The sequence below is a fragment of the Balaenoptera musculus genome, chromosome 18 (assembly GCF_009873245.2).
Source record: "Balaenoptera musculus isolate JJ_BM4_2016_0621 chromosome 18, mBalMus1.pri.v3, whole genome shotgun sequence".
Taxonomy (NCBI): Eukaryota; Metazoa; Chordata; class Mammalia; order Artiodactyla; family Balaenopteridae; genus Balaenoptera; species Balaenoptera musculus.
Window position 1 is genome coordinate 32805917 of NC_045802.1, and position 16574 is coordinate 32822490.

At 38.2% G+C, this 16574-nt stretch overlaps 1 protein-coding gene across 1 annotated transcript; it reads right to left on the reverse strand.

Moving 5' to 3' along the window:
• Positions 1 to 277: 277 nt before the first annotated feature.
• On the reverse strand, positions 278 to 711 carry LOC118884191 (40S ribosomal protein S24-like). The gene has a single exon (XM_036831650.1). The coding sequence runs from the start codon at positions 684 to 686 to the stop codon at positions 294 to 296; it is 393 nt and encodes a 130-aa protein (XP_036687545.1). The 5' UTR covers positions 687 to 711; the 3' UTR covers positions 278 to 293.
• Positions 712 to 16574: the final 15863 nt, after the last annotated feature.

Sequence of the window (16574 nt, forward strand, 5' to 3'; positions counted from 1 at the left end):
ATGATAAAATAAAAGTATTTTATCAAAATATAATACTGGCAAAAGTGGAATAAAATTAACACTATATTTAGTTTCCCTATCTTTTCTGAGTGTACACTGGGTTTGAGTAAACAGGGTGCCTATAAATTTTAAAATTATAGGTAAAATTAATTCTCATTTGATAAGTCTGATAGAATCTTTTTTTTTTTATGTAAAAAGTCTTAGTTTATTAACTGTCTCATGAAAAATCTGCACAATCACCACAGACACAGTCACTGCAGAGTCTTTATTCCTTCTGTTGTCCAATCTCCAGCTCACTTTTTGCCAGCACCAACATTGGCCTTTGCAGTCCCCCTGACTTTCTTCATTCTGTTCTTGCGTTCCTTTCGCTGTTTTCTCGAGGTCTTTTTCTTCTCATACAGGCCATGTCTTGCAAGCCTGTGTTTGGGCTCATTCTTCTTTGCATAATCCAAGGAATCGTAAATCATGGCAAAACCAGTTGTCTTGCCACCACCAAAATGGGTTCGGAATCTGAACACAAAGATGACATCTGGTGTGGTCTTGTACATTTTGGCTAGTTTTTCCCGAATTTCTGTCTTAGGTACTGTTGCCTGCCCAGGATGAAGGACATCGATGACCATTTGTTTCCGCTGAAGTAGTCGGTTGGTCATGAACTTCCTTGTCCGGATAGTTACCGTGTCATTCATAATGGCGGCGGATCTTCAAGCAGCCAGGAAGGAAAAGAGCTGATAGAATCTTTTTGGCATACTTTGCTTTCCTGAAATCAGAAACTCAAGTTCAAGGAGACAGGGAAAATTATAAAAGTTTCTAAACTTAAGAGCATAATTATATATATTTAAACTGGATGATAATGGATATTAAATCATTATGGTATTTAGATTCCACTGGATACATCTAAAAGGGTGATGTAACAGTTTCACACTTAAATGTCAATATTTAGAAAATACCAGAAACTGCATCTTTTTGCAATTATCTAAATTATGGTAAAAAATCTTTGAGGTCATTTTAAAAATACATAGGAGGGCAAAAAATGTTTGAAGACCATATCCATAAGCCCAGCATCTCTCAGATCTGACCTTCTTCCCAATGGTCCCAGACCACTCTGGGTGCTGACCATCTATCACCACCACATGGCTACACAGCCACTCACACTAGATTTGTAGGATTCAACTCCTCTTCTATTTGCACTTCTATCATAGTCACTACTGGATTCTTCCTAGGGCTAGTCTTAGAGTCAGGTGTTCTGGGTGTGGAGATAATAGACTTTCAATGCCAATCTAAACAAAAAGTGAATGAGACGATTAGTCAAGGAGGTTTGTGCCTCAAGCACATTTGACCTAGGACTGCTTCTGACCCATTTGATCTTTTTAATGCTGGTTTTGTCGGTTCTTGCTCTCCTTTACAAGTTGTGTTCAGTTTATTTTAAGAAATATTTATAAAAATCTCCTATATACATGACATACATGTACTTTGTGCATAGAGAGCTTATATATCATTGCATATATATTTTGAACATACATATTTATATTGTATGTACATTAAAAGGAAAATATAAGTGAAATAAATTGATTAATATGCTCCTGAAATTTCTTCCAATTCAGAGTTTATCTTTTCAATATTACTTTTTGAGTCAGAGTTTTTCATGCTTATGTCTTTCAACACAGTGTAGGATTTTCTTTCAAGTTGCTGATACTCTTTCTGCAAGTATCTGCTCGTTTTTTTCTTGACTTTATGGAGAAGTTGTCAACAAAAGATTTCAAACAAGATTCATGATCCTTCTTTGAAAGCCTTCCTTAAATAGTGTGTTTACAATGAAGGTTTGCAGTTGTTCAGTCATGTTTCCATAAATAATAACCAACTTTAAGTATGTGCATAAAACAACAACCATGTTATAACTGCTGTCTGCCTGGCCACCAGTGATCAGAAGATACCAGCAATGATAAAGGCTCCCTGATTTCAGAAATGATAAGATGTAGGGGAAAAACTGTGTTTTAGATTTGATCTAATATGGTAGTATGAAAGAAAGAATCATTAACTTTCTCTAGGATGATCTGGGTTGATTCTCAGAGGTCATACCTGAATATGTTTTTGTTCATTTATTGTCTTATTGCTGGATAGGCCTCCATCAGGCAGATATGGGAGGGGGAGGAGAAAACATGAGGACATGGAGCAACAGGGCACAGTGGGGTACAAATGAGTTGGTGAGAGCTTAAGGTGAGCCTGGAAGCCACAAGGAGCCTAGATCTCAAAATAAAAATCTTAGACTCTGTTGGGAAGATAACTATGAGCCACTGAAATTTTAAAGCAGTGTTAAGATATTAAAACCCACTCCAGTTGCACAGCAAAGGAAAAGATTAAGGGATATATTTCCAGAGAGCAAGGAAAACAGGAAAGTCTATTAGGCAAGAGAAAAATGCTGCTGAATCGAACCCCACCCCAATTCAACCCAAGCATGCATTAAACCTTTAAAACCAAGAAAAGAGCTTTATAGGTACTCTCCAGTAGGAGGCCAGCAATAGGAACTAGATAAAGTTCTTGTTCTCCAGAAAATGTATTAAGAACTCAATAAACATTTGCTGACAGGAGGAGAGAGAGAGAGAGAGAGAGAGAGAGAGAGAGAGAAAGAAAGAAAAAGAAGGAGGAGGAGGAGGAGAGGTAGTAGTAGTAGAGGAAGGAGAAGGAAAAGGAAGAGGAGGAATGGAGGGAAGGAAGGAAAAAAGAAAGAAGGAAGGGAGAAAAACAAAGAGAGAGAACTTTTAAAAGAATCAGCATTTCAAGTAAGAGATGCTATTTGCATTTTGAAAGTTTAGAAAGATTATAATAGATGATAGAGGAAGACATCGAAAAGAATTTTTTCCCACAGGGCGAGGTTCTGGTAAATTTCTTCATGCCTCCTTCTACATCTTTACCCTATCTCTATGTACTCACATCAGGGTTAGAATTAGGATTTATTTCATTCTCTCCTCGGTTTCTGAGACTTCAGTTTTACATATGTTAGACTTTTTATATCATTCCATAGTACGTTGAGGCTCCATTCAATTTTTTCAACCTTTTTTCCCATGATTCAGATTTGATAATTTTTATTAATCTATCTCAAGTAAACTGATTTTCCTCTGTCATCTGCAGTCTACTGCTAAGCTACAGTCTACTTCAGTAACTTTTTAAAATTTTAAGATATGGTATTTTTATTTCTATAGTATCCAAATGGTTTTTCATTATCTTTGCAGAGATTTTCTATATTTAATTCATTGCAAACATATTTTTCTTTACATCCTTAAGCATAGTTAAATAGTCGCTTTAAAATCTCTGCCTGCTAATTCTAACACCTTGCCCACCTCAGAATTTGTCTTTTCTCTTGAGAATGGATCATATTTTCCTGGCTCTTTATTTTTTTTTTTTTTTTTTTTTTTTTTTTTTTTTTTAAATTTATTTATTTATGGCTGTGTTGGGTCCTCGTTTCTGTGCGAGGGCTTTCTCCAGTTGCGGCAAGTGGGGGCCACTCTTCATCGCGGTGCGCGGGCCTCTCACTATCGCGGCCTCTCCTGTTGTGGAGCACAGGCTCCAGACGCGCAGGCTCAGCAATTGTGGCTCACGGACCTAGTTGCTCCGCGGCATGTGGGATCCTCCCAGACCAGGGCCCGAACCCGTGTCCCCCACATTGGCAGGCAGACTCTCAACCACTGCGCCACCAGGGAAGCCCTTTCCTGGCTCTTTAAATGTCTAGTTATTCAGGATTGTATCCTCAACATTGTAAATATTGTGTTTTAGAAACTGAATTCTTTTATATTCCTCTGACGGTGTAAATTTTCTGTTTTAGTAAACAATTACTTGGTTGGAGTCAAACTGAAAACATTGTCTCTTGGAAAATACCTTAAAACTTAGTTCAGTTCTTTAATATTTGGCTGGAATCTGTCCCATGCATGGTTTGACATTTAGCCAGAGATTTGGGCAGATTTTATAACAGAACTTGGAGCTCTCCCTCTCAAAGTCTCTGGAACTTCCCCTTCATTTGTCAATATCTGTGGTTGCCCCAACTTGTCCTCTGGTTCTTTAGGCCAGAAAAATTGAAAATTTTCTTTTAGAGTTTTAGTGACATCTTGATGCCAATTTTGGCCTGCCCTCAGACTAAATACTATTGGAAAATGGGTAATTCATCCATGCAGTTTGCTTTTTTAAAGTGTCAGCTTCTCTCCAGAATCTGCCTGCTTTTGTTCATTCTCTCATGCCTTTAGGTCACTGGTTTTTCAGTTTTGTCCAGAACTTATAGCTGTTACCAGCAGGAGGGTAAGGCTCAGTAGGGGTTACCCAAGCCACACTGGAAGGGGAGGTCAGATTATGACTAATCCTAATTATGATTTATAATTACTTACTGAGCCTTTGCTCAGTAAAGTAATTTGCTTGGTAATTAATAAATAGATAGATATATGGTAGATGATGATGATAGGTAGGTAGGTAGGTAGATAAATAAATAATCTCATTTAATCCTACAAGAATCCCAGGGGGAGGAAACTGTTATTGTTTACATTTTACAGACAAGGAAATGGAAGTTGAGAAAGGCTAGAGGTCACACTCCAGTAACAGATTCAAACCCAACTGTTTTAGAGTCCAAAGTCCAAATTCTTATTGCTTTAAGGAAGAAAATTAGCTCTCTCTACCAAAAGGTGCCCTGAGGCACCAAAGATGGCCCCAGGCAGGTTTCTCAATCAGAAACCAACTTTAAACTAGATGATTGCAGGTGCTTAGAAATTCATTTCCTTACTCACTTAAAGCAGTGTTCCCCAACTTGGCTTAACAGAAGGATCACCTGAGGGGAATCTCTGACTACAGATCAGAGACATTTAATCAGTCTCCAGGGGCAGGGGGTAAAAATCCAAATATTTAACAGGCTCTCCAGATGATTCAATGTTCTTCCCAGTTTGAAAACACTTACTTAGAGAAATGAGCACCTGGTACCCACTTTATTCACAACTGTGTTTCCTGGTATAAATAATGACGATAATAAGAAATGCTAATTATCACCTAGAGCTTACCTCAGGCGCAGCAGGTTCTTTTCTAAATATTTTACATGTATTATCTCCTTTAATCCTCCCAGCAAACCTGTAAGTCACTACTGCATTTATGAGGAAACTTGCCCACAATCATACCAGTAAGAAGAGGAGCAGAGTTTAACTAGGCTGTTTGATTCTACGACCACTCTTTTTATTACCGTACTATTTCATTTCCACTTGTCCAATCTGCCACAACTGAAACAGGAGGGAAGGGGGCAGGGCACAACATTTGAAAGAATGACATAGCCCAAGGACATGACATAAACTGATTAGAACCAAATGAGTCCAAGATGGCAGACAAGTCAACTTCCACTAGACCTTGATCCTCAGTATATGCTCACTGTAACACATCAGCAAGCTAAATGACACACCCACCAGCGTCATGACAGTTCCAAGGCCACCATAAGGATGAAAAAGTGGACCAATTCCTTTAAATTGGTGGCCCAATTCCTTTAAATCCCTGCCCCTTCCCGAAATAACTGGAATACTCCTCCCACTCATTAGCCTATGAAATTACCCACCCTTATAAAAACTGAAAACCCCCATACCCTGGTGCCTTTCTCACCTTCTGAGGTGGCCCACACTCTGTCTGTGGAGCATGTTTCTCTCTAAATAAATCCACTTCAGGACTTCCCTGGTGGCACAGTGATTAAGAATATACCTGCCAATGCAGGGAACATGGGTTTGATCCCTAGTCTGGGAATATCCCACATGCTGTGGAGCAACTAAGCCTGTGTACCACAACTACTGAGCCTGCACTCTAAAGCCCATGTGCCACAACTACTGAAGCTCATGTGCCCTAGAGCCCGCAGGCCGCAACTACTGGGCCCAGGCATGGCAACTACTGAAGCCTGCACGTTCTGGGGCCCATGTGCCACAACTACTGAACCTGTGTGCCACAACTACTGAAGCCCATGTGCCTAGAGACCATGCTCCACAACAAGAGAAGCCACCACAATGAGAAGCCCGTGCACGCGACTGAAGCCCGTGACTATAGTCGTTGCACAGGCAACGAAGAGTAGCCCCTGCTTGCCACGACTAGAGAAAGCCTGCGCGCAGCAATGAAGACCCAACGCAGCCCAAAAAGAAATTAATTAAATACAATTCTTACCTATCACTTTGTCTCTCACTGAATTCTTTCTGCGATGAGACATTAAGAACCTGAGCTTCATTAAGTCCTGAAACCAGGTGTGTGATCTCAGTTGGAAGACTGTGGGTTTTGGCCGGGTTCAAGTCCCAATCTGAGTTTTGGATGGGTTCGAGTCCTGGCACACATGTTCAAGTCCCAATCTGAGGTGCATGGTTTCACAATCACTCCTAAAAAGAAGTTTGTGTAAACATGTGGCCACAATACATATTTCCTAAGGGCCAAGAGTAAAATTCATAACTCAGCCTGGAGACAGTCCCTTTTCCTTGTCTGAACTCATTGAAGCTTTGGGTCGTTCTCTGGGCAGTGTCAAAAGGTCCAGCTTCTTTGATTACTTTCAGCAGGAAGATTGGAGAAGAGTAGGAAGGAGCACTGGAGAGCACAGCCAACTGATTCACAACCTAGTTATTTCTACACACTTACAGTAGCAGCCCCTGCACTAGGTGTCAGTGTATAAACCAGATGAGGAGTTTACAGCCTAAGGAAAGAGGAATACAACAAACATGATGCCAACTACTGCAAACTGACCTTTTGACCACATGCATAGTTCTTAGGGTCTTTTATAGAAAATGGTGGCCACCAAAGAAGTTTCAAGTAGAGAGAGTCAGCCATTTCCAGACAATAAGTTATGCTTAAAGCAAGTCAGACCAATAGATGTTTATTAACTAAAATTTTATTAGCAAAGCAAGTATTAAAAAAAATTCATATGACTTCTGTAGACTGGAGAAGGCCTCCATTCTCTTCCCTTTCAGATGTTTTAACCACTAACTTGCATGAAAGGCTCATTTTAGGACAATGCCAAGTTTCCAGAGGCAGGATTCTGTCACCCTGATAGCCTGACAGAGTCTAGAGTTCATGGCTACAAACCAGACCTTTCAAGTGCAGTCCCTGAGGGTACAGTCACAAACCTTGCTGGATTCTTATACCCTATTTATGTTATTTATTAAACATTCATTGGCTATTAAATTCCTTAATTTCACAACTGACAGCTCATTTTCTAATATTCCCCACATTAAACAACAGGCTGCATTTTATGCAAATAGAAACCTATCTCTGACATCAAATATGCTAATTAGAAACAATCTGTTGTTGATGGAGATGTGGATAACTGGAGGGCCTGCAATAGCTACCTCTGGAGTGTGGTCCTTTCTGATAGAGTGCTTTCTGACCCTTCAGCTGTACTTAATTAGCATCCTAGCTGACCAGTCTTGACCGTGCTTTCTAAATTAATCCCTGGATATGGGCTTAACCTAAATTTTACATCTTATAATATCAGACTGTAATGTTAAAAAACTTTAAAGATAATTCCACTAACAACAACAAGAAACTAGAAACTGGTAAACGCTATAAGGAAGCCAGTTACAGGGCGTTTGATTGAGAATAAGAAGGGAAACCCATTTCCTCTCACCAGGGACCCAAGAATGGAGGAGGCAGGGAGACTCAGGAGTCAGGGATCTCCTTTCCTGCTTTTTTCTCCCAGTCTTACTGCCTCAGTTGTCCAGAAGTACAAGCAGGGCAGAGCGGAGAATGTTCGAGGGAGTGTAGATAATAGGAATCATTAACAGTCAGAAGGGACAGGTAACTTGCATGCCAGGGATCAACAGGAAAGCTTCCTGAAAATACCCCAACTCATACCTTCCCCCGCCGCCAACAGAGCTGGTGTAGTCATCTCAGTGGACCTTAGGTGCATGGATTCCTTCTTCTCAGAATGCAAACAATTCTAGGCTCTCAGAGCCCTTTTCTGCACAGACCACCTCTAACTGTTGTGTCTGATGCCCCTTCCACCATTTCTCCTTAACTCCTTCCCCTCTGTTTAGCCTCATCCAACACTTCTCTATGAAAGCCATCTCTGGTCATTCATACTTTCCAACACAGCTTTTCCTTTGTTTCCTAGTTCCTAAATGATGACAGAGAGTGGATTCTGTTCATTATTATACTTCCACTGGTGGGGCTTTTTTTTTTTTAACAACAAAAAATGTTATGTTCTGTATGCTCATTATACAAAGAAATCAAGCAGTATACAAAAGAATAAGGATTAAAGCAATAATCACCTTAAATCCTACAACCCAAAGAGAACTATGGTCAGTAAACAAACTTTCAAATATCTTACTACAAATAAATACACATACATTTGTATAACTTTACATAAACAGGGCCTTATTATGCATGTTAATTTTATCATAGCCATGTTTTTTTAAATACATATTTTGGCTTGCTTTCACATTCATACATTCTAATATAATCAAACATGTACACATATATGGATGAGTTGTTTTTAATGAAAACATATGAATTCTTCCTTTCATCTTGCTTTTATCACTTAACAATGCATTATGGAAAATCCTCTAAGACAGTGGTTTAAATTTCATTCTTTTTAATGTCAACATAATATTTCATGAAATTACCAGGGTTTATTTAACCATTCTCTTAAGGAAGGACATTCACTTGTTTCTAGATTTTGTTTGTTTGGGTTGTTTTGGGTTTTTGTGTGTGTGTTTTGGCACTACAAACAATATATGAATACTTCTTTTACATATATATCCTTTATATATTGTCACTTTTATTTCTTTGACTATACAGGAAAAATCTGCAGGCCATTAGGGATTGCTTTAAAATTTCTTACAACCACAAATAAGACTGCAACAAACATTCTATTCTACACCTCTGATTGTTTCCTTAGGTTAAGTTCTGAAAAGTTAAATTAGTAAATTAATGAGGTAGAACATCTTCTTAATGCACACTGCCAAATTTTTCTCCAGAAAGACTATGGTTGTAGCTTTTTCAATCTTTCTAGCAGCGTAAGAGTGCCTATTTTATAGCACCCTCCCTAGTACAAATTATTCTTCATTTCTTCATTAACGCTGTCTCATAAGAGCATCCCTAATCATAATCATCACTCTGTGTGTCCACACCTCTCACCAGATCCTGAAATTTTGACATTCAAATGTCAGTGGTTTACTTTTTCTTTTTTTTTTTTTTCCTAAGGTGACACTCTCTGTGAAGTACCTTTAGTAACTTCTGGAGCAAAGGAATTCCCTTTTACTCTGGAGCAGTTTTCACTATTGTTGATTACAATCTAGTTTATATCCCAAAACAACCAATAATTTTATCTTCCAATAGACAACCTTTATTCCTTGAGGTTTCTAGCATTGGTGAATATAAACTACCATAATAAGGGTGTCTTCTTGATAAAATACAGATAATATTGAGCTGGAAGAGGCTTAAAGTCTTCATTTCTTCAAGACTTTTGCTTCCCAAGGATATCTGGAAACTAAGCATCCATGAGAATTTATTTATCCCAATGATTCTCAAACCTAAATTCCATCAGAATCACCTGAAGGGCTTGTTAAATGACCTGTTGCTGAGTCCCAACCCCAGAGTTTCTGATTCAGTAGGTCTGGGACCCGGTTCCAGAATTTGCATTTCTAGCACATTTTCAGGTGATGCTGATAATGCTGGTTCATTAGGAACACTTGAGAACCACTGATGTCTCCTACCTCCCCACTCCCCGTTTCGGTAATAGAGCCAAGTATTTAATAGGCCTCACCATGAAGTTCTCCTACTTCTCTATAAAGTGTCCCTCTTTTTTCTTAGTTCCGTCCTCTGTGACAGTAAAGAGCAGCTGATCAGCACATTCCTCATTATAACCTTTCATATCCTTGAAGGAAAATATTAAGTTTTCCTCATTCTCGTTTCACCCATCTAAAGTCCTGATTCCCTCAGCCTTCTCTCATAGTCATATATCTACCTGCTCATCATTTTTATGGCTCTTCCCTGAAGGCCATTATCAATTTCCACCCCACTCCCGTCCCCATCTCTGTTACTAAGAGGACATGAGGGGAAGGGGATGTGCCAACAGAAACCTTGAATGCATAACTTTGGGGGCTACTCCTCCAGATCTTTAAAGTAACTTCACAGAAATCGGTAATTTTTTTCTCAGTTCTTTATGTTAAAAATTATAGTGTTACATGAAAGGGTAGAAAATATTTGTCACTTTCTTCATACTTATCCAAACATAATCAGCTGCATCTTTTGGTACCAAAAATATCCATTCGTTTATTTAGTCCACAAATATTTATTGAACACCTAGAATGTGCCAGGCACTGTGAACACCGTATCTGGTGGATGTGGTATTAACTTTTGGTCAGGTCAACTTGTTTAGGCAGGTCCTAACCACCTGAGAATGTGGAAAATGTTTCCACAACTCCACCCACAGTATGGCCAAAAAGATAATGTTTAGCCACCCACAAGTTATTTTAGCCTCTTCCAAATCTACTATGTTCATATAGAAATGAACCTAGATTATAATCAACCTTCCATTATCTACAAGGAGGTAATAATATTTTCTATTATTCAAGTTGGTATGTTATTAAAAATAATCATTTCTGTTTGTCTTTGAGGTGTGTTCTGAAACATGCATATTCGATTTAATGCTGTCACGGCAAGCACTGATTAGTCACAAACTATGTCTGAAACAATCTTAGTCCTCAAATGGTGGAAGGAGAGCGACAGCTCTGTGGGTCTCTTTTATAAAAGCACTAATCCCATTCATGAAGGCTCCACCTCATGACTTAAGCACCTCGAAAAGGCCCCACCTCCTAATACCATCCACGGGGCATTAGGATTTCAACATATGAATTGGGAGAGAGGGGGACACAAGTGTGCTGACGATAGCAGAAACATTTTTTAAAGGTTACTAGATGATTTTCCCCTACCCTGAACACTATTCTGTACTGTGAGGCAGCAAAAACTTGCATGGTAAACTGCATTGTGCATTCTCCGTGCTATGCATTCTTGCACCATGCTTGTGGTGTTAGGACACAGGATGGTTATCAGTGAGCCAGGGAGCACTCTTCTCAGGTTACCCTGTGTGGTGTGCTCCACATATGAATTGTTTAATCCTCTTTCTACCAGTTATTCTGGCTTCTGATGAAAGGGTTTTGACTCCTAATGCCCAACAAAGTGTATGCAAATAACGGTGCTGAACTTATCTCAAGGAAACAACAACAATAAAACCATCCCATGAAATGGGAAAATGCAACTTTTATGATAGCTTGAGTCTCCTTCAAGGAAATGACCATGGAAAAGGAAAGAAAAATCTGTAGACAATGAGGGATTTGTGCAAACGCTTTAACCTAACAATAGGCGCCAGACATCACCTTAGCTGACGCCAGTCTGTGGTTTCCGAGAATTTGAAGAAAACAAGGAGGATTGATTTCCAATGTGCAATACCAGGGCCCCATTTCCTTAGGGGCTGTGCTAATCCTATCTTTTCTGATATTAATTCCATTCCTTCCAGGAACATATGGACCACACCCTGAGGGGAAGTGAGGCAGGAAGTGAGCTCAGAGGCAAGCCTTTGAACTTAACACCCTCCAAACTAATTTTGAAAGCTTATATGAAAATTCCAAATATAGTACTAGTGAATTAAATTCAACAGTACATTAAAATAATAATTCACTATCACCAAGCATAATATGTTACAGTAAATTTATTAATATAACATTTTAAACGTCAAAATAAATAGGAAATATAAGAGTACATTAGGAAGAGGTGTTTGATAAAAATTTATTCCTATTCTTAACTTTAAGGTCTCTAAAAATTAGGAATAAAAATCTATTTTCCTATAATGAATACCTATTTCAAACCAATTGGTAATATCATAGTCAATGGTAAAATACTGTAAACATTTCTATTAAAATCTGAATGAAGCAATAATGCCTACTACAATAATTATTACACAAAAATCCCTCTTCTTTATTCAAAAATATATATTAAGTGCATACATTTTTCTAGGCCCTGGGGGTATAAAAATGAACAAAATAAAGTCTGTTGTCTTGAAAGTTCTCACCAAACAAAAAGATATAAAGATATAGCTATTGGAAAGGAGAAAGAAAATTATTGTTACTTACATATCATGTAAGTTTATGTAGGCAGTAGTTTGTGTGGAAAATATCAGATAATAAACTGAAAATGAACTAGAATTAATAAGTGAAATTAAAAACATAAATGCCTCCAAATTAATATTGGGAGGAAATGTTATGCATAAAGTAATAAAAAGATAAAATAACTAAGTACCTTACCAAGGAATATGCAGACACCAGAATGAATGTGAAGAGTACTAGAATACGCCACCCCAAAATATGACTCTTTGGCATATGGATTATTTGGGGCCAGACCTACTGAGATCCAGCAAAGGCAGGGCAAATCTATTTACCTCTCCCTAACTGCCTAAAAATAGACCACAGTTGACTCTTGAACACTCAGGGGTCAGGGGCGCCAACCCTTCATGCAAGTGGAAAACCTGCGTATAAATTATAGTCTGCCCTCTGTATCCACAGTTCTGCGTCCGTGGAGTCAACCAACAGTGGATCATGTAGGACTGTAGTATTTACTATTGAAATAATCCACATATAAGTCGATGCACACCAGTTCAAACCATGTTGTTCACGGGTCACTGTAGAAACAACCCCTTTATAAAGGAATTTTCATTGTAAAGGTGTCTCCACACCCAGAAAAAGAGCTACCCCTGAGATAATCCTTATCACTGAGACTCTTACCTGCATAAGAACAACACTTATTTACCATCTATTTTCTCCCCTCCCCTTCCTATATAACTTGCCTCTTTGCCCTGAAGCCCCAAACCCCTTTTCCTTTGTTAAGTGTCAGATGGTATGGAGCCTCAGTCATCTGGCCACCACTTTGAGACTCGTTTCTTTATAAAACTCTGGACATCAGTCATCATAAGTAATGAAAATTGTTTTTTCTCTCTTTAATGTCTTTACCAGTGTGAATCTCAGGCCCTAGCCATTGAACCTATGAAGGCAGAGGAAGAGGGATTTTTCCTCCCCTACAAGTGAAACTATAAAGTCTACAGAAAGATCCCAAAGAAAATATGACTAAGTGGAAAGTCACACTAACTAACCTCAATTTCTTCCAAAATAATATATATAGCTTGAATACAGTATCAATTAAAAGAGCAATGACTTTTTTAAAAATTTGACAGACATGATTCTAAATTTAAACTGAAAAATTAAAAAGCAAGACTACCTGAGAAAATCTTGAAAAAGATAAATGATAAAGGAGGGTTTCCTTTACCAGATATTTTAAATCTTCAGAGCTACAGTAATAATTTTTCAAGTGTCTAATTCTGAGAAAATATTCAGATGAAACAATAGAACTGCAAATTTATAGGATAAGGAATAAATTATTCAATAAATAATTTTGGTTACATCAACAATTTAGAAACAATCCATTTAGAACCTCACATTACAGATGAATTTAAAAAATTAAACATAAAAATAAGTTACTCAAAAAGTTAAAATATAATTATGCCAAGACCCAGAAACTATATTCTCAGGTATACACCAAAATAATTAAAAGCAGATATTCAAACAAATACTTGTACACAAATGTTCACAACAGCACTATTCACAATAGCCAGAAGTGGAAACAACCCAAATGTATACCAATGGATGAATGGTTAAAAATATACGGTATATCATATAATGAAATACTATTCATACAAAGGATTGAAGTGGTTATGTTACCAGGATTGCCACCAGACCCTTGCACAACCCCTCCCTTGAAAAGGAGCTAATATATATTTTTAAGTCACAGGTCTGTACACAAAGAAAGGAAGCTATAGGAAGAACTGGAGAGAACCAGGTAAAACCAAGATGGTGATTAATCTGACCTTCAATTGACCCTGAGTCTCATTCTACACTGATTTTACTACATTAGCAAACTAAATAACACACCTACAAGCACCACAATGGGAAGTCAGTGACCAAAAAAGGGGTGGCACCCCATTTCCAGGAAAGCCCTGCCTCTCTCCCAGAAAACTAATGCCTATGCCTCCCCATCATTAGTCTCACTCCTCCCCATAATGTCCTTAGTTCTTAAAATAAATTCCTCTCACCATTAAGGAGAGAAGTTGATTTGTGAAATAAATTCCTACTTTTCCAGTCTCTGGCCATTGAATAAAACTTGTGGGCTTCCCTGGTGGCGCAGTGGTTGAGAATCTGCCTGCCAATGCAGGGGACATGGGTTCGAGCCCTGGTCTGGGAAGATCCCACATGCCGCGGAGCAACTAGGTCCATGAGCCACAATTACTGAGCCTGCGCGTCTGGAGCCTGTGCTCCGCAACAAGAGAGGCCGCGATAGTGAGCGGCCCGCGCACAGCGATGAAAAGTGGACCCCGCTTGCCGCAACTAGAGAAAGCCCTCGCACAGAAACGAAGACCCAACACAGCCATAAATAAATAAATAAATAATTTTTAAAAATAATAATAAAATAAAGGAATTTAAAAAAAACAAAAAAGAAACTTGCACTGCTTCAATCTCAGTTTTGGTTTCATTTTTGGCTGCATGAACCCAACAGAAAAAGAAGGCAGAAGCCTAGGGCTCAAGCAGGGGTCCATATGACTTAATTTGGTAACAGTTATACATGCTCCAAGATGTATGAACCTAAAAAATATTTGTTGGGGAGGAAGAATTTTTCCTCTACCCTTCTAGGGTCTTCTGGCTGGTCTAAGAATTAACTGACATGAGACGGATTTTCTCCTGTTGGAGAAAATCAAACAAAAGTTTAATAACATGCATACATGGGAGAGACCAAACTGAATAACTCCCCAAAACTAACTAACTCCTCAAAATGGCTGACACCCTCGCCTTAAATACCATCTTTAGCTAAAGACAAAAGAGGTTGTTGGGCCTAGGGATCTGGGGCTTCCAAGGGAAGGAAAGCAATTCATGTGGAGATGGAAAAGCAAATGTTTGGTAAACAAATGTCTGCTGGGCTATTCAGAGACAGTGGGACAAAGAGAGTAATTTTAACAAATAGACTTTGCTGGGTTCCTCTCTGTGGACCACATCTATCTAGTTCATATTATCTATGGTGATGGCTCCCTTGGTGGAACAAGTCCTACATTCTTCTGGGCAGTTACGGAGAAGGTCAAAGGTTCTTCCTGAGTCTTTGGGGTCTTAAAAATAATCTGCCTAGATTAATCCTCATGCCAAAGAAACACATTTTGGGGTGGCAAGTTTTGCTCCATACACATTATACTAAGTCATATATTTTATAAATTAAATGGTTATTCATATATATAAAATATATACATAATACATTAAAATATATAATAAATATGTATAATAAAATGATTAGTTATGTGAATTTCACCTCAATAAAAATGTAAGTATATAAAATTACAGAAAAAAACATGGGTGCATATGCTTTAAAATCTGGATTTGGAAGAGCTTTCTATATATAAAATCATGAAAGAACTCAAAGGAAAGGATTAATACACTTGATGGGTGAAAATGTTTATAATTTGGTGAGTCAAACTAAATAAGAAAATGTACTATATAGATAGGATTCTGAAAAAATATGAGTCATTATGTATCCAAACTTGCCTGCCCTTCCCCATTTATAACTCTTCTCTGGTCCTCTAACCTCTTGTTTGTTAATCTGATCTAAAGAACCAGTTGAAAGACTATCAGACATATACATAAAATTTGTTTCACACCTTGCCAACAGCATGAAATAAGCCTTAGTATAGGGTTTATGAAGACACTATTTATACCTACAAATTGTTGAATTTAAAAAGGAGCAGATCATACCAAGATTTGTCATAAGTCTTAGTTTGGTTCACCTATAAACAGATTTTATTAGATTTTTATTTAGATGCTCTGGGCAGATTGTTTAATTTTGAAACTAAGTTTTCAGGTTGGCAGTGGAGTTTTAAACACTTGAATTCTAGAAAGGCAGCAGCTTTTAACCTTTGTATTTCTCTTTTAAAAGCTAATTAGGAAATCAAATCCAAAAGGACTGAATCCATAAAATGTTGGCTTTGTAATACTGATGGAACAATTTAAATCACCTGCTATTTTGGTGTCATCAGATAGTCACTGGAATGAGATATTCAAAGAAATCTTAAAAGATTTTTAAAAATAATTTAGGAGCTCCACCACCTTGGTTAATATTAGAAACTATTGCTTGGAAAATTAAATCTGAATAGAGAAGTATTTTAGACTTTCTTATCACTCCTGGCTAAATGTTTCCTTAATTTATTATGCACTTGATCAGTCGGTAAACTTTGGGGATAATTCCTAGCTGTGGTGTCAGCTGGAGCTCCAGAGCCTGCCCATTATCTCTGTGGGTGCCCTGGCGCCCCGTGGGCACTCACCACAAACAGCTGGAGTCCACTGAGGGGAAAAAAGAGCACTAAAGCTCTTTCTACCTCCAAAGGCATTTCCAGCCTGGGAGCATTTGAAATGCTCAGCGACATTCAAAATTCCCCTTTCCTTCAGCAGAAGGTTCCATTTACAGCTATGATCTTCGACCTCTTCAAATGAGTCTAAAATACCTCCTGACACTGA

Excerpts from the sequence above, each read along its gene's own strand:
- LOC118884191 (XM_036831650.1), bottom strand. The coding sequence starts at position 686 with ATGAATGACACGGTAACTATCCGGACAAGGAAGTTCATGACCAACCGA.